At 42.9% G+C, this 18,247-nt stretch overlaps 1 protein-coding gene across 1 annotated transcript; it reads left to right on the top strand.

Moving 5' to 3' along the window:
* Positions 1-1,931: 1,931 nt before the first annotated feature.
* Positions 1,932-8,686, top strand: LOC139636407 (carbohydrate sulfotransferase 1). The gene is made up of 3 exons (XM_071504479.1): positions 1,932-2,183; positions 5,698-5,869; positions 6,767-8,686. The coding sequence occupies exons 1-3, from the start codon at positions 2,181-2,183 to the stop codon at positions 7,894-7,896; spliced, it is 1,305 nt and encodes a 434-aa protein (XP_071360580.1). The 5' UTR covers positions 1,932-2,180; the 3' UTR covers positions 7,897-8,686.
* The last annotated feature ends 9,561 nt before the right edge of the window (positions 8,687-18,247 follow it).

The following is an 18,247-nucleotide window of genomic DNA, read 5'->3' as shown; positions in this document are numbered from 1 at the left end:
CTGCTGGTGTGCTCTGTGTGGTTGTTTGGTAAATTACATTTGTTGGCATACTCGTCGGTGAAATGAGATTTCTTTTTGATTGCTTATTGCACTTATAGCAAGGGAGGGCTGAATAAAGGGGTCGCTTTTTTTTTTTTTCCTCTCGTTCCCTTCAAATGAGATGGAGAGTATAGACACACTAGCTTTCACCACAGGCAAAATTCCTCTATTAGATAACTTTTTTGAGACCTGTATTCCTTTGTGACAAGCTGACTGACAGATAATCTGACTGAAGGGTTGCATCTTTAAAGGAAAATGGAGGATGCAGAGGTTGCCAAGCAAGCCCAGATACAGAGGAGAGTCAGTCAGTGAGCTGAGGAGACAAGGTTCAAAACAGAGATTTCAGCTGAACGTTTCCATCCACTTTCTGATGAAAGACCGCTGTCATGTTAAAGATCAGATATGGAGTGGATCTTAGAGATATGGGATAGAAAGAGAGCAGATTTCTAAGGCATTTGTTGAGAGCCTGGTGGCTCTGGAAGACAAAAATGAAAGACACTCTGAATCTCTAATCCACATTTGATTTTGTGTTCTTTGCATTTGTGCGTGGTGAGGAACAAGTGTGGGTATAGCTAAACAGGCAGACCCATGGAGGATTCAGTTTCTGCTCACAGAAAAATTCAACTTTTTCTTATTGCCTGTTTCAGATCTAACCAAGAAGGTGTGGGGGCGTTCGGCTCCTCAGAGCCGGGGAATCGATGCTGTGGGTGGGCAGAGCGAGGGATCAACGCAGAGAGGCGTGGAGGACAGGACACTCTTGTATCACTCCCCAGGCATCCTTGGCACCTTATTGTCTTCCTTTGTGGGCTTACCCTTACCCTGTAAAGTGCCTTGAGATAACGGATATTATGATTTGATGCTATACAAATAAAACTGAATTGAATTTAAAAACCCCTGGCTGGTAATGTGGTTCAGCCTAGTATCACCAAAAAAAGCTCGTCCTTTATCTGCGTGGGTAGATTTCCTGCCCCCCTGGTTCCAGTTTCTGAGATAATTTCTGCCTGCCTTTGATTTGGTGTATTCAGTTGAACTGCCTGAAAGGTTTAAACACAGGTTAGATAACGGGCAGCAAAGTTGGAACAACTAATCCCCACACTGAAAGAGGGGTTAAGGCTTCTGATGCTTTGGCAACTCATCCAACAGCAGATATTATACAAGTGAGAACTGAGATGCTGCAGCCGCATTATTTCACCAATCTCTCAGTGGATCTCAGTAAAGACACACTTTAGCCAGCATGACTCTGCCGCAGCAGGAGATAAATCTGAAAGACCACAAACAGAATCAACCCCCATTCCCAGGAGTAATGGAGCTGTCACTGGCTAAATCTGACCCTGCGGTAACCCCCGAGGGGCAATGATATGGCACCCATCCCTCCACACCACGGGTGGCAACAGCAGAGTAAGCATGGTGGGGGGGGGTTTCTGATGATAGCAGTCATCCTCACTGGAATGAGGAAAAATGGAGGTCATTGAGTCACTGCAATCTCATGGGACAAGTGTGTGGTTGTGTGTGCATGAGTGCACATTTGGAGGTATAGTGTGAGTCTCTGCGGAGTTAGTGGCAGAGGAGGAGGACTGACACTCCGGTGTTCATGGTGAGATGCTGAGGTGATTGTTGATGCCTGGCTGAGGATGATGAAACCTGCCTGCATGAAATAGGCTATGGGAAATTTCTGGCCCTCTTAAATCTGCAAACAAATAAAATGACAGGTGGCAACAGAGGCAGTTGATCAAATGCAGGTTCTCGTTTATTTACTGCCTGTTAGGATCACATGCATTTCCAAGACGTAATGAAACGTACCCCATGGCTTCAAAGCGTAAAGCACGGCAAGGCAATCTTGCGTCCAATCTAAAGACTCGGCTCCACTGGTCTGTGTGGTCTCAGGAGGGGTGAGACATGCCTCGTCGCTCAGCCTCTCGCTGCTCTCCATCCACGGCGCATCTCCAGCTCTGAATCCACTTCAGCTCTGAACACCGGCGGCAGCGCTGGATCCCTCCGCCTCACACGCACACACACGCACACACACACACACATACACACATACACACACACACACATATATATATATATAGACACACTTTTACAAATGCAGAGTAGAAGACTGGACCGACCGGAGAAATACTATCTGATCGGGTGCGTTGATGGTAAGGCTTGATTTTTTTTTATTTATTTTTTTTAATACATCTCCATTGTGCATTTTACGCGCAGCGAACCGCAGCCGAACTGTTATCTAACAAAGATGTGACATGGTGTAGATTATAGTGAGGATGTGAGGAGGAAATCACTAAATATGATGTTTCCACACAGCTTCTTAAAGTGTATCCGCGGTGAGTTTATATTGATCTCGTCCCACTTTACTTCCACATAGACGCATGTGGTATCCTCTATTTAGAAACATTTATTAAGAGCACAGAGAATAGTTGTTGATCAAATTATAGCCACAGGGGAAGGGTTGTAGACTTAGTTTATTGCCTTTGTTTTCGGATGCAAATGTATGACTGTAACAAGCGGTCAAGTCGCTAAATCACAAAACTTTTCATTATTTTCTCAGTTCATTTATCTTTCATTTTACACTTAAACAACCTGCTCTGCACACTGTGTATGTGTGTATCTGTGTATGTGTGTGTATGTGTGTATCTGTGTGTGTGTGTGTATGTGTGTATCTGTGTATGTGTGTGTGTGTGTCTGTGTGTGTGTGTTGTAGATGTGTGATGTTTGTGAATGAACCACACAGTGTGAACAACCAATAGTCAGCATCCTACAGAGGAAATATATTCTCCAAAGGACAAGATCGGATGAAGCATTGACCTTTCTCTTCATTTTTCCTTCCTCTCCTCTCTGTGCCTTTGCTCCAAGTGTGTGTGTGTGGGTGTGTGTGTGTGTGTGTGTGTCTGCTGGAGGAATCATGTAGGACAAGATTCATCTTCTCTTCCTATCACAGGAGCTTCTCTGTAGCCCGGGGTCAGATGCAGCTCCTCTGCGCGCTGCATCTCTCTACTCTGCTCTGCTCTCAGCCTGTGGCGTGTATGTGTGTCTGTGTGTGTGTGTGTGTGTTTAGAGAGAGAAAGAGAGGGGAAAAGATGGGTAGGAAGATGAGAAAGATGTAGAGCAGGGCAAAGAAGACTTGAAACTCCTCGTGGTGGTGACACTGTTGCTCATTTCAGGATTGATCATCAAGCTTTGCCAATAAGCACCTTCACTCAGAGGACCCGTGAACACACCTGGGTGCCTTAACAGAAAAATCTTTGGCACTGTCACATCCCTCAATCACTTGCATCCCAAATCCCTCAGTCCCACTCTCATCACTAACGTCTAACTTCATTTGTTGCCTTTATTTTCCACAGAGGCAGCTGCCTTTCCTGCACCATGCACAAATGTCATTATCTCCAACACTTTTGCTGCTAGCTATGTTATCTCAGCAGCGGCAATGCCTGTGCTCGCTGAATTTACAACTCAAACCTGCCAGAGGAGCATGCACTGCACAATGTAATCTTCGCTTGATCCTGTCCCTGAGGCTTTCATCCCCTGTAAGCACTGTTATTGTATGAGGGATCCAAAGGCTGAGACCATCTGAAGCCCGCAGTCCCCTTCCAGCTGTTGACAGAGTGTCTATTATTCCTGAAGTCCCGGTGTGGGAGGACTTATGAGCCAGGGAGAAAGGAGGACTTGCAAATCAAATTGCTTTAATCCATTGAAGCATCTGTCTTCATTCTCCAGAGGGCAGCAGGGTGTGCTGCAGAGGAGCTCTGCGCTCTGATCAGGACCGGAGAGGAAAACAAAACCTGTCGCAGAAGAATCATATGATGTGCCTTGGTCAGCCAGCTGTGCAGTGCAGTGCATGTAGGGTATGGATGACAGGACTGACAGATTTTTTTCTTTCTTTTAAGCGTCAGAGATGGTAAGAAGCTTGGTCAAAGTTTCTTATTATCTGTAGTCGTTCATGCTTATATTTCTCTGCCTTTTCTTTTGTCTCTCTTGTCCTTCAACAAATGAACAAACAGATCAAACAGCTTTAAAGTTGTTCTGAAACAAGATACAAACAGTACAGTGTCCCCGTTTTTGTCATCCTGTCAGCAACAACCAGTCGAAGAAGCAACGTTTTTTTCCCCCCTGATGAGTTAATTCTGCGATTGCTGTTTTTAGCTGTATTCAAACAGAATGGCTCATGATGTCAGCTTGATTTCTTTTCCCTTCACCCATAGAGTAAATGTCTTTGCTTTTGCACTGTTTGTGATTAATGGAACATCAAAAGCTGATCTCAGCTCAGTGTGATACATTCCTGAGGATATGAGTCTGCCAGGGACACATAAACATCATTAATGAACAAGAGGCAGACTGTAGAGAGACAGAGTGACAGAAAGAGGGTGAGGAAGCAAACAGGAAGGGAATATTTATTTTTGCCAGTAATATGATGTATATTTACCTGTGGTTTCGATGATGATTGCTTCTGCGCAGCCACTTTGAGTGATGGAGAGACAGTTTGCACCCAGGGATCTCATGTGATTACCTACCATCAGTTTGGCGCATAGGGACAAATGGATGGCAGCACCTTTTTTTTTTTTTTTTTTCTAAATCCATTTGGAAAATCACATTTCCCTTTGCTCTTTCATGCCCAGTGGCAAAGAACTCGGAAGTGTACAAAGAAAACTTCTCTGCTCATCTCTGTGAAGACAGCTATATTTATCTGGGTATGTAGCTCTCTGCCGGGCTTAGAGGCTAATTACCCAGAGGAGAGGAAAGCAAAAATGAAATGCAATTATGCAACTGTGTGCACGGTATCCTGAATAGCGGAGCTATTGTAGATAGGGACATTACTGCTGCCATTTTCAACGAAAGGTCTGACCTCTGAGTCATGTTGTTCTGCTGAACAAATCCGTGGATCCTATAGGAAACGAATCCCAAACCCTGAAACTGTCTGTTTAAGCAATTTGGGCTATTTATGTTGAAAGGTGTTGTCTGCTTCCTTGTGAAGAGAGAAACCTTTTCTGGAATCTGTATTTCTTTTTAATGAAGCTGTAATATGTTTAAGGACATTTTGGTAAATACTCTTATTTACTTTCTTGTTGATATGAAACTACAATCCGTAGCCACTTAGCTCATCTCAGTACAAGCAGGGGGAAACAGCTAGTCTGACTCTGTCACCTCTAAAGTTCATTAATTATCCTGCTGTACCTTGTTTGTTTAATCCCATAACCCACACCTCAGAGGTAGGATTTCACTATCTGTGGACAGAGCCAGGCTAACTGTTTCTGCTTATTTTAGTCTTTATGCTAAGCTGAGCTAACTGGCTGCTTCACTTTAACTGTACAGATATGAGAGTGGTATCAATCTTTTCTTCTAAATCTCTGCAAGAACGCAACTAAAATGTTGAACTATGTCTTTTATTTGCTCAAATTACCATTTTACTTTGTTACACAGATTGAAGGACAAAGGTTGGGTGGGAAAAGTTAATGGAACATACTTTACTTTCTGCTGTTGAAGCACCTTCCAGCATGAATCCTAACTGCTCCAGTAGGAGCCTCTCATTGGGCATCAGTATCGAGCTGCAGGCATAAATGAGTGGAGGCTGCATCAAAATGCATCAAAATGAAATCACATTGTGTGTGTGTGTGTGTGTGTGTGTGTGTGTGTCTCTCTGTGCCTTCATGGTGGCATCAGCGTGAAGGATGTAGAGCCAGAGGGGGGGGCAGGATGGAGTGCTCCTGGAAGACGGTGCTGCTGCTGGTGTGTGCGTCTCTGGGGGTCCAATACACGGCCATCCGCACCCTGAGGGACTCGCTGTCTGGACCCTGTCAGGGAGCCTACCACTGCCAGACCAGACATCACAGAGGTACGCTTCAACAGTCCCACATACTGTACTGCCTCACAACAAGCGAGCATGAAGTGTGTATAGCTGCAGGCGTGTATGGATATATGCTCATGTTTAATGCAAAAATAACATAAATAATGAAAAATTCACATGTATTGTTTACAAAATTTGGTTCCTCAGCACCAGCAGAGGGCATACACAGACACACTCATTATTTGATTGGTAATATTAGCAATAATGGTAGTAATATCAGTAATATTGTGTATGTAATATTAGTCATATTTTAGCAGATTTGAGGAAAGCCTCAATCAAGAGATTCAGTAAAGACAGAGACAACATCAAGACTCAAGTTGCGGCACCACACTGTGACTGAGGCAAAAGAAAAAGGAAAGGGGATCATTAACTGAGGGAATTCCCAAGAAGTGGGGAGGATAGAGAAATGAAATATGTGTGATTCGTTTTACAATTATCCTCCAATTTATCTCCATTAATCCTCTCTCACAGCGCAGCTGCAGCTTGCCGGCATCGAGCTCCTGTGTACAAAAGCAACATCCCCTTTGCAATCAACTCCTCATCAGCAGTAATTACACGTTAGCTATTTGCACTATATTTAGAGATCCGCCATTTCATAAAACCCCTCGATAACCACCAGCAGACAAGCATCTTACTCATGCATGTTTACCCTCTAAATTATTTAAGCTTTATTGGCTTGATTCAGTCATTGGTTTTCTCCTGAAGTCATGACAAAAAACTGACTTACTTTCACTTCTAAGAGCTGAAATGACTTGAAACTAGGAACCAGGTTGAGTAGTGTGTTATTTAAAGCTGTTATTTATCTCATTGTAAGAAAACATGGTGAAAGTGGTGGAGCAGCACACAGTGTAAAGCATATGAAAATACATGTTTTCTTTCTTCAAGACTCCAGGTGGAGAGCATTGTGCGATGACAGCTGGATGCCCGTCGAGTCACCTCGGAAGCACATCCTGCTGTTCGCCACCACACGCAGCGGCTCTTCCTTCACCGGGCAGCTCCTCAACCAGCACCCAGGGATCTTTTACGTGTTTGAGCCTCTCTACCACGTCCAGCAAGCTTTCACTAACTCCAGCAGCAGGCTGCGTCGCAGTCTCGACCGTCGGGCCCTGCTGGGAGCATACAGGGACCTCCTCCTCAATCTGTACACCTGCGACCTTCACTTCATGGAGAACTACATCCGTCCAGAGCCCCAGGACCACGTCACAAGCTCCTTCTTCCGCCGAAGCTCCAGCCATGCTCTGTGTTCCCCTCCTGTGTGCTTGGAAGGAGGGGATGCAGCAGCCTCTGATCCACCTGATGAAACCTGGTGTCCTAAGAAGTGTGGTGCCCTGAACCTTACTTTAGCTTCTATTTCATGTCTGTCGAGAGGACACGTAGCTATAAAGACTGTGCGGGTCCCTGAGGTGGGGGACCTCCGCACCTTAACTGAGGATCCACGCCTGGACCTAAAGATCATCCACCTGGTGAGGGATCCCAGGGCCATCCTCGCTTCACGCATGATGGCATTTTCAGATCAGTTCCGCGCCTGGAAAATATGGAACGCGACCGGACGGCAGCCTCGATATGTGGACCTGTCGCAGATTACCAGCACCTGCAAGGACATGGTGGCCTCTGCGGAAACAGGCCTGCAGAGACCGGCGTGGCTGCGGGGACGCTATTTGCTGGTACGCTATGAGGACCTGGCATTCAACCCAAAGGACAAGGCCACTGAGATCTACAGGTTTGTGGGGCTGGAGATGGCGCACAGGGTGCAGATGTGGATTGCAAAGAACACCAACAGCAACGTGTCCTCTCCGTCCGAGTGGAACTACAGATACTCCACCACCAGAGACTCCAGAGCGACTGCAGAGAGCTGGAGGCTCCGGCTCGGCTTCGACATTGTGAGGACTGTGCAAAATCTGTGTAATGACACTCTGGCCCTGCTGGGATACAAGCAGGTTCACTCTGCAGCCGAGCTTAGAAACTTGTCCCATAGTTTAGTGGAACACAGGACCTTTCAACCAGCCACATGGTAGATGTGATTAATCCTAATCTTGATTTACTGTTGTTCATTTATTTATTTATTTATTTTCTGTCGTCATGCTGTTAAAATGAATGTAATCTATCTTATTTTTGACAAATGCCTAAAGTAATTTAATATCACTTGTATTTTTACTTTTTATGGTTTTATTTAAGAAATTAAAAGGGCCAAATTTGAAGGTTGTGTGAAGCTGGAAAAGTCACTGATCCAGAATAAAGTCAGTACTGCTGTATGTCTTGATTGAAAACTCTCTTATGATCTATGTTGTTTTTTTCATTATTAAATTTTCTCATAATTTCAGTGTTTACAGACTTTAAACAAGAAAAAAAAAACACTCCAAAGAGTCCAGGAACTATTTCAGAGTAAATGTGACCTTAAGTCAGACAAAATGTGACGATCTTGAAGGTGAAATACGCAGGAAGTGAACAGGATTTATTTGTTAATAAAAGGAGAAATTACACGGCTTGCCTTCCAAGTGACTCTAATGCATTTTGGAAAAGGATTAAAATGTCTCATGTCGTAGGTAGGATATATCTGCCCGAGCAGTCTCCTGCTCAGCAGCTCTGTTTCCTATGTGCGTATGTTGAGAATATTAGAATATATGTGCTTTTTATTCACTGTAAATACTTTAATACTGTAAATACTCATTTACTGTTGGGTTGCAAGTGTGCAGATGTCATGTACTGGATGTGTTTTGGCATTTTTGTCAGTCTAGTTATACTGTTTATATTTTTTAAACTTTTTAAAATAAATTATTCATATGTAAGTAATACATATCTACCACACTGCTGAAATCTTGTTGCAACCATTTTTGTTTGATGTGTGTTTTTTTTTTTTTCTTTAATCATGAGAGGAAAGTGGATAAGTGCACAAGTTTTAGTGATGAAAACAGAAAATGGTGCAAATTAATTGTCTTTTATGTTGTAATCCCTCTAGTTTGTTTTACTGCCAAATTTCAATCCTGGTGATGTGTCTTTAGTAGATATGTTTTCTACTCAAAAGGACACACACTGCACATAGTGTGTTTCATTTTGAGTTGACTTTGAACCTCAGAAGAATAATGCCAGGATCACTCAGCGGCAGCAGCTGTCTGCAGTGGAGTATAGTCAGAGATTAGACGGCAGCAGGTTCTCTGCCAGTTCCACCATTTGAAATTGGTCTTTGTATCTAAACAGAGAAAGGAAGCGTGCCATCTCCAGACACCAGCCCATTTATTTCCATGTAGCGCTCTCTTGAGATAAATGCTGAAAGTAGTTTCTGAGGAAGAACTCATTGCATGAATCATAGCCAAGCCACTGAATGACTGTGATTTCTTTGCCTTTCAAATGCGAGCGTCATGCAAGCTCTTTCTATGGAGGCTGCAATTGTATCCTACTGGGAGCTATGAGCTTTAATACTTATTCCACCAAAGAAAGCCACTCCTCAGTGAGGGAAAGTATGCAATTTGAGTGGAACGGCCATGCTGCTCTGTGAGCACTATTAAGTCTGAGGTGAAATTGTCCCTTCAAAATGTATTTTTAGACACCCACTCCTCCCTATCCTTCTTGTAGCTGTTCTATAGCTGCTGACACCAGGGATATCTCAGCGCCGTCCAAAAAATTGATCTACAGATCCAGCTGAGGAGAAACAGGATTTAAGATGCATGGAGAAAAGAGTGGCCGTCTTTCTTTGAACTTAATCTGCAAGGCTACACAAACTGGTCATGAAGCAAAGCTTTATGACACCCGGGGAGATGTGCTTCATTGGTTTTTCCATCCCCACCCTGACTCCCAAAGCTGCAAGTCGCCTGAGTCAGCCGCCAGCTAATTACCCATTTCTTTGCACTCAATAAAGGCAACCCCTTTCTGTCTCCTTAACTGTGCTGACAAATTTAGGTCTTATCAATACCAGTAACAAATATGAGGTGCTTGCTGATATTGTGAAAAGCAAAATAGCACATTGTTAATCTACACCAGTGGTTCCCAATCTTTTTTTTTTTGTTCGATGAACCCCACAGCCCTGTCAGATGAACTCAAGTACCCTTTCACATGCACCATTTACTTCAGCCATTACCCATAAATCTTAGTTCATTAACTGTTTATCCATTACTTTAAGCTTACTATTTTAGCAAATTATTTATCCTTCCAGCTGTGTCTTCTTTTGGCTTTAGCTAAATGTTTCTCTGCTTACACACTCTGAACACATTCAGTGTTACAGATGACTCAATATGTGAATCTGGGAAATTTTAGTTTCCCATGTGCACCCTCACAACTGCAGACGTACCCCTGAGGTACGAGTAGCCCTGGTTGTCCAGGCTGGACACACGAAACAGAGGTGCAGAGGTCAGAGGCAGAGGAGCACACATTAATGGAACAAAAAAACGTGCTCAGAACAAGATTTTGAAGGGTGAAGTAAAGATTTTTATTCTGTAAATGGTTTGTGGTCATGTGGAGAAGGGGCACGTGGACATCCGTCACACTGGCAGGTCCTGGGAAGCGTGCAAGGCAACACTTTCTTCTTTCTGCTGTTTTTGGAATCAAGCGAGAGAAAAATGTCTGAAAGTTATTTTCAGAAGTTCTGCTGTTGGTGTTTTTCATGTGTAAGCTGCTCTTACATCAGCTTGTGTTGGCGAGGTTGAAATGTGGAGGCAGCTGGGCGATGATTTGCATGTGTGTGGATAACAGAGAAAAAGAGAGACTGACTTTGAAAGTTGAAATATTTTTCATTCATTTGTTTTTTTTCTGTCAGCATGATTAAGTAAAAATAGCATGATAAACTAAAACTTCTGTGAGGATGGAGGCAGGCTGGCGGAGTAAGATCACCCTCAAGCTGAGAGGTTTAAGGTTGAAAGCTTGATTAGGCAAGAATCTCCACTGCTGTGCTCTCATCTACACCGTGAACAGCAGGAAGCAAACAAAAGGAGTTTAAAATAGCAACTAATATTGTGTTCATCAGACTCAAACCCATTTCTTTTGCTTCGACGTGGCGCCCACCAATAGCTGAAAAGGAAAAAATCAGCAAATGTTTCCCTTCAACCAAACTTCTGTACCTATTAAAATTCAAGACGGATGAATATCACAGCTTCATTGCTCTCTTTAGCAGCTCCAGGTCACAAGCATCAAGAAGCACAGACACGGTGTGAACCAGCCTCCAACAGTGTTTGATAAGCACCGTCTTGACCTTCTGGCACCGCTGTTGTGTCAGTGTCAGTCGAATCAGCTCTGTCACGTATAAACCCTCCCCTCCTCTGTTTGGCTCCAACGCCCATCTGTAATCAGTAGCCTTAACCATTCGCTGGTCATAATGAGATGTGGGAGCGACAGAGGTCGTCCTTGAAGTTGCTCCTCCAGCTGCAGGTGTGTCATCAAGGTTCATTATCCCACAGTCAATTCTTTATGGTCCTTATCTGGGCAAGCAGCAAGAGAGTAGGCAAATTATGAGCTCCATCTGTGTCACACTGACACATAACCACATGTTACCACTCTGATCAAATGATCATGTATTTATCTGCACACATATGTAGATGTATGTTCAGGATGTGATGTAGATATGGCTGTTAGAGGCTTGGCAGAGGTGGCTACCAGCTGCAAAGAGACAGAGAACGATTTCCTTCCTCCTGTGAGCTCCACAAATTGTCTTCCTCATAGGAGAGCATTGATTTAAGAAAGGTCAGAGTCTGGTAAGAGCAGAATGTACAACCTATTGACAATCCTGTTAAAATGACGTGAAAAGTGCTGTTAATGACTGGAGAAACATCACCAGGAAATGGGCATCCCTATTTTGTATCAGACTTACATCAGCACTTAAAGATAGTTTTTCACATCACACAATATTTATCATTTCTCTCAGGCTCTTAAGTGCTTTGAGCCAGTGTAGGCTGTGATTTCCACAAACATCTGAATGTTTTATAGGAAAATGTTAAAAACTGATGGGACAATGCATCAGGCTCTCCCGACATTTAAGATCAGCACCTTTTTCCTCTGTTGGCACGACCATGAAAATCCCAGTAGCACTGGGAAAAACCATTTCAATTTTTCACTCTCCTGATTGGAAGCCAAAGACGTCATTTATGGTGAGATTAAGGAGCATTTAAGACAGAATGAAACCACTTTGAGCCACAGTATCTTTATTACTGGAGCCACTCTGGCCCTTAGCAAACATCAGCCTCTGTCACGCCCATCATTCAAATACTGTTATTTCTCCCCATGCGCGCACACACACACAAACACACCAGCCCTCCATATGCCCCCAGGCTCTTCATCGGTCATCTTTACCTCTCTGTCTCTGCTGCTCTGTTGTCTCTGTTCACAGCATCTTAAATTTTTTGCTTCTTTTTACAAAAAAAAAAGAAGGAAAAAAAGACCAGCTTCTCCAGCGTGGCTGTGATATCTTTTGTAGCCAAAGTTGCATTTTTATGACATCTCTCCCTAGCATTTGTTTCCAGCGCGAGTTCACTCACAGATTATTTATTGTGTTTCCCACTGATCCTAATAAGGGGCTTTCATAGCGAACATCAAAAGGCCAGCTGGTGGAGTTGCATCTTGGGTACAGCTCCTCAAGGTAAATGCGAGCAGGCTCCCATCAAACTTGGCACTGTCAGCAGTATCACATACACACACATACACACACTGAAGTTTAAAAAGACACCAGTGAGTCTCCACAGTAAGCATTTCATATATAGGTGAATAAGCTTCAACAGCAGCAATCTATTTGAAGCTGCATATGCACACGTTATTAGGGTTGGAGTCCTCTCTTAACCGTCAGCAAGTTCTAAATCATGAGTTTACATCTTTGCAATAATTAAATGCTCAATTGATCTTGTCCTTTATTGCTCTATTGGGTGGAAAACACACTCCATGAGGGCATATGGTGATTGTTAAACTGCTGTGAGGGTAATTAGGCATATTACAATCTGAGGTAATAGGCATTCGAAATGTTTCATTTTAAGAAGCATCTACAGCTTAGGAAATGCCAGGGCTATTTTGAGCTTGTTTTATGCACAATGAAGCTGGGGCAGGAACTCTGGTAAGAGGGGAGACAGGAAATGAGAAATAACCAAGCAGCATCAAACAAGAGGCGAGTAACAACAGGCTATGTCTGAGGCTAAAGAACTGAATGTTCACAGCGAGTCAAATTCTAATATCGTCTTTGCTGCTTGATTCTGATGATAGGCCGGGGTGGAAGAAGTATTTAGATACTTACTTCAATAAGATTATCAATAGCACAATGTAAAAATACTCAGTTACAAGGGAAAGTACTGAATTAAAAATCTGACATTAATAAGAGTACAGAAATGTACCAAAAAGTAAAAGTACTCATTCTGCTGAAAAATGGCCCCTGCATCTGATGCATTATTAAATATGACATTATCAGTGTTGGAGAGCAAGAAGTTATATTACAAAATAAATGTAATTACAACATGTTACAGAAGGTCAGACAGGTGATAGGTGTAAGATATTATAACATTAGAAATAAGAAGTTAAGATGATGTTAAAATTGCACTTTAAAAGAAAATGAAAACGGAGCAATTCAAACATTATGGACACATTAAAATTGCATTTAAATGACCAAAAAAACTGAAAGAAAAGTAATAATAAGTACATAATAAATAAGATTAAAAAGAGGTTAATCTAATTTCATAGAAAGCTTCAGCAAACAATAATGTTTGAAGCCCTGATTTAGATGAGATGACCATTTCAGCAGAGCTCAGGTATCCAGGAAGCTTGTTCATAGGGAGCATAGAGACTAAAAGCTGCTTCACCTTGTTTGGTTTTGACTCAGGGAACACTGAGTAAATGTCCCAGACGACCTGAGAGGTCTGGATGCTTCTTAATGTATATCAGAGATGTCACAACCAGAAAAGGTGTAATCTTTAGCAGAGAGACCCCATTAAACAGACAATAGATGTTTGAAGACATAACGAGTGAAATCATTGCTGGCACTGCGGCTCGGAGCACAGCGCTGGTATCGTTTCTCCTGGCCTCCTCAGGGTGCTCTCAGTAGAATATAGTAGATCACTGTGTCTACTGGCGTTCAATCACACACCCCACTGACGCCCCTCACCAGCCAGAGCCCGAGCTCCTCTAAAGGATCCTTCCCTGAGGACAGTCTTTCTTCTGGAGGGTTTTGGAAAACCAAGTCAAATCCTTTTCAAGTGAACAACACTCTGATGTTTTAAATGTTGGTATTGGTTGACTGCCCCATCTCTCCCTCTCCCAATACTCCCACCTCCTCCCCCGTTTGGCATCTCTTTCATCCTTTCATTTCCAGCTCCACTTTCAGAAAACAGTCGGCGTGAAAATGTCTGTGGGATTTTTATTCTTATTTTATTTTCTCTTCTGCCTCATGGAAGTCTTTTAGACAAGACGGACTAAAGCACAGTATGGAGTGTGGGCTGCAGGATCACAGAGACAGTAGGAGGAAGGTGTGATCACAACCCTGCCGGCTTCAGATTGGATCACACATCATGCCTTTCAGCTGAGGTCCGTAAGCCTGGTGTGGCCTTTGTTTTTCCAGCCCACTCATTCTAGCTTGCAGCAGCTGAAGGTTCCAGGGGCAAGTTTGAAACACAAAGACTGCAGTTTCTTCTTTTCTTTGTTTGGCTTTTACCTAACATACTTTGTATTGAACCACCACACACACGCACACACACACACACGCACACACACAGAGAGAGAGAGAGAGAGAGAGAGAGAGAGAGAGAGAGAGAGAGAGAGGGAGCTTTTACTGTCTAGATTAAGGTATACCAACACTGTCAGCAGTTCCTCAATGAATTCCCAACAAGCTTTAATTTTCAGACTCATCCATAATTCACCAACAGAGGGCACCGAACAGAGCGGCATCTAGCTGGATTAAGGGCCAACTACTGTATCTTTTCCTTTCAGTTTAATTTGAATAGATTTCATATTCATTGAAACGGCATATGAGACATCCAATTTCAATATGTTGGAAAGGAGAAGAAACAGACAGGATGGAGTAGAGAGGGTGGGGAGATGGACCCTGACTACAAAAGCATCAGCATGGAGGACTCTTAGCTTCTTTTTGGACGTCCTGAGGCTTTTGCAGATATTGTTTCTCTTGGTCATTTTGTCTTCACCTTAAAGCAGTACGCAGCAGTATTATGGTAGAGGGTCAGAGGCCAAGATATCCTGACTTTTAGTCCTGAGTATGAGTTACACTGGGTCGTACATTTCATGAAGGGTTTCCTTAGAAGCCATGTGATTGGTTGGATCTGACACCCATTATGTTTTTCATAGCGTCACAGCTGAAATAAACCTTGATAACAAGCTAAGTTACTACCTAGCTGCTTCTGATGAAGCTCATTTTCATGTGATTGCAAAAATAGCTTGACATTTGGGAAATCTTTAGGATCATTTATGGGCTAAACAAACAAGGACTATATCCTGTGAAAACCACCTATAGTTTAACTTAAGTCAGGCTAGCGTTTTCCCCCGACCGCCAGTCTTTATGCTAAGCTAAGCTCACCTGATTCCAGCTTTGTGCTTAACACACAGACAAATTTTTCATCTCACTCTCAGACAGAAAGTAAATATCAAACTATTCCTTTCAGCGATGGCAGGGCTACAGTATGTCAGCCTGCTCGTAAACCTTGATCACCATGCCCCCTCATCCTCTCCCTCCTTCGTTCCCTCCCTTCTTTTGTTTCCAGTCACACAGCCGTGGTCCCATCAGTACCTCAGGGCTGACATGTCCGCTGATGCTAACAAATGATGAGCGTCCCCACTGACAGCAAGTCCATCTGTCTGTGTCAGAGTAATTGAATTTCATAAATATAATCAGAGGGGTCTGCTATGAAGGGACCTGTAGTCTGGTCTTCTTTGCATCATGGCTCTGTATTATTCCACCCCCTTCTGCAGCCACATTAATAAGAGGGAGCACGAGCATGACTACCGCAAAACACAGATAGACGTTGACTTGGTATCTGACGAGTAATGAACAGAGAATCTGCTGCACCATTTGTCTTATAATCTAATAAGAGCAGGAAGTTGCCAGTGGCTTGCTGGCTTGATTGATCGGGTAATGGAGGGACAATTGATGCCCTACTCTGGCATCATGATGATTTGCTTTGGTTTGAAAAGGAATTGTGCTTAAAAACTCCACAAGACATTTTGACATTACTCAAGTGCATGAATACTGCAGGCAATCTGTCTTTATTGATCAAAACAAAAAAATAAAACAGAAAACTCTAAAGCTACTGGAGGCAAATGGAATTGAGACCATAGATCCAACTCATTATTAGCCAAAGCAGGACCACAGTATTCCCACTGACCAACATGTGCAAATTCAGCGTTAACTGTATGTTCTGCTGAAACAGATGCTTCACAAGAACCATATGCTCAATAGAAAGCATCTAATTAGCTGTTAAATGAGCCGAGCTTTGACCTGAGAAGCTCTCTCAGAGGGGTAGTTAATCCCTCTTGATGCAGTTTGAGGAATTATTGATCCAAAGTCCCATCAAGCTTTGCTCCATGAGGATGCTATCGACCACAGTACCCAGAGAGTCCTTCCACTCAAACTACAAACTTATTACAGAGAATTAAAAAAAAAATAATAGAGACTCTGCGTGTAGATGATCACAGCAACGAGTGAGCTGAAGGCCTTTAGGGGTTCTCAAAGATGGCAAACTAATTAGTAGTAATAAAGACCTAAAGAAATCCTTTGACGATGGCGCTCTCAACAGAGCTGATCTCACTCGCAAGCTTAAAAGAGTGGTTGCAGCAGAGATCAGGGCTCTCAATGTACAGTCTATATAAGTAGCTTGAGTGCTGCACTGTGTGCAGCTACTCTGTTCAATAACGAAATAAAAATTTGTAATGATGCGTCTGAAGTTATCTTTGATCCAACTGATCCCCCCAAAGCCATCATTGCTTCAACTGACACCCAAAAGGAAAAAACAATGATTCATATGCCACTTACTTTATATTTTCATTTGGAACAATATTGTAACACACAGATCAAAGCAACAAATAACAGGACAGATGACCATGTTATTGGCAAGCATTCAGATGGATGACTGTGATGTCTGCCAAGCTGGAAGAGGGCACAAGCAGTGATTGGATGATTCACTCGCTCTCTCATGTTCAAGTCCTGATAGATTTCCTTTTCAAAAACAACTGATAGTTTGTCGCATCTGCTGTGCCGTGGGACATGTATCCTGGGATGTGAGGAGAGTGCCAGCATATGGCAGATTTAATTAATGTGAAACATCTCATCGTCTAGCTCCCTGCAGACAGTTTAGGCCTGGTAGACCCAGCAGACCTCCTGCGTTGTTGGGATTCAATGACGTTTCCAGACTAATTCACTCTGTTGGGTTCACCTTCCTGAATTAATTAGTGTGCTCTCTGCCCACCTGAGCCTGGGTCTCACAAGCTCCCACACAAAGCCGCCAACTTGGGCACTAAAGTTATGAGGAAAAGATTTCAAATTCAGGTTGAAGGTAGCCTGTGTGATATAACTACAGAGACCACTTTGGTCCCAGACTCTTGGACCCCACTGTATATTCCCTGACTTGCAGAAAAACAACTCAAAATTTGATTTGTCCTTTTTGAGATTCAGTCACTGACATTCAGCCGAGATGCAGAAGCTTATTCCTCAGATCCCCCAGATCAATGAGCGTCTTTCAAGGCGCTTTTGGTACTCTGTCATTTTTTTTCTCTGTTCTGCTAAGGAGAGTGCTTCTTTAGTGGATTTGAACACTAAACTGATGAAGGAGCATTTATTGGCTTATCGGGACAAATCACATTTTTGAAGAGGCTCTTAAAATCAGAGCTCCTGCCTGTAATGGAATAAACAAAGTGGCCTCGTTTCAAATGGGAGAGTGTGTGAATCCACCGTAGCCAATAGAAAATACAAACTCCATAAGATACCAAGAAGCGTTGGCTCCTGCACATGGTTTTGTGAAAATTTGATTAAAATGATTGAGCCCTGTTCCTGCTGGCATGCTAAGAGCCTCACTGGATATTAACCCTTTCCTTACACTCATCAAAGAAATCAAACTACTCTGTACAAAGTGCAACAAAACATAATTTAGAAATTAAAAGTTGAGAGTTGTTTGGGTGAATGCAATGAAAATTGCCAAATAAAACATGTCCAGACCCATAATCTGAGCCTAAGCATTAAGCTTTAACTCTATTCTGCCTTTGGTGTGAGCTCAACTGTCTGAGCGCTGAATATACAAAGAACCCCAAAATAGAGAAGCAATGAAATATTGACATTTTATGGAAAAAAAGTTCTATAACAGTTTGCTCTTCCCACTGGTGCCCCCATGTTTCATCTCTGCATATAATAACTCCAATCACACATTCAAAAGAGAAGAGTTGATGTAGTGAGCACAATAAAAAATCAAA

Source organism: Trachinotus anak, unplaced genomic scaffold (assembly GCF_046630095.1).
Source record: "Trachinotus anak isolate AG129_WGS33_773 ecotype Australia unplaced genomic scaffold, CSIRO_AGI_Tana_v1 ptg000002l, whole genome shotgun sequence".
Classification (NCBI taxonomy): domain Eukaryota; kingdom Metazoa; phylum Chordata; class Actinopteri; order Carangiformes; family Carangidae; genus Trachinotus; species Trachinotus anak.
The sequence above is the reverse complement of the archived record's forward strand: the minus strand, read 5'-3'. Positions and strand labels throughout refer to the sequence as shown.

Coding starts and splice junctions, on each gene's coding strand:
- LOC139636407 (XM_071504479.1), top strand. Junction 5,870..6,766: donor CCAGACCAGACATCACAGAG/GTACGCTTCAAC, acceptor TCTTTCTTCAAG/ACTCCAGGTGGAGAGCATTG.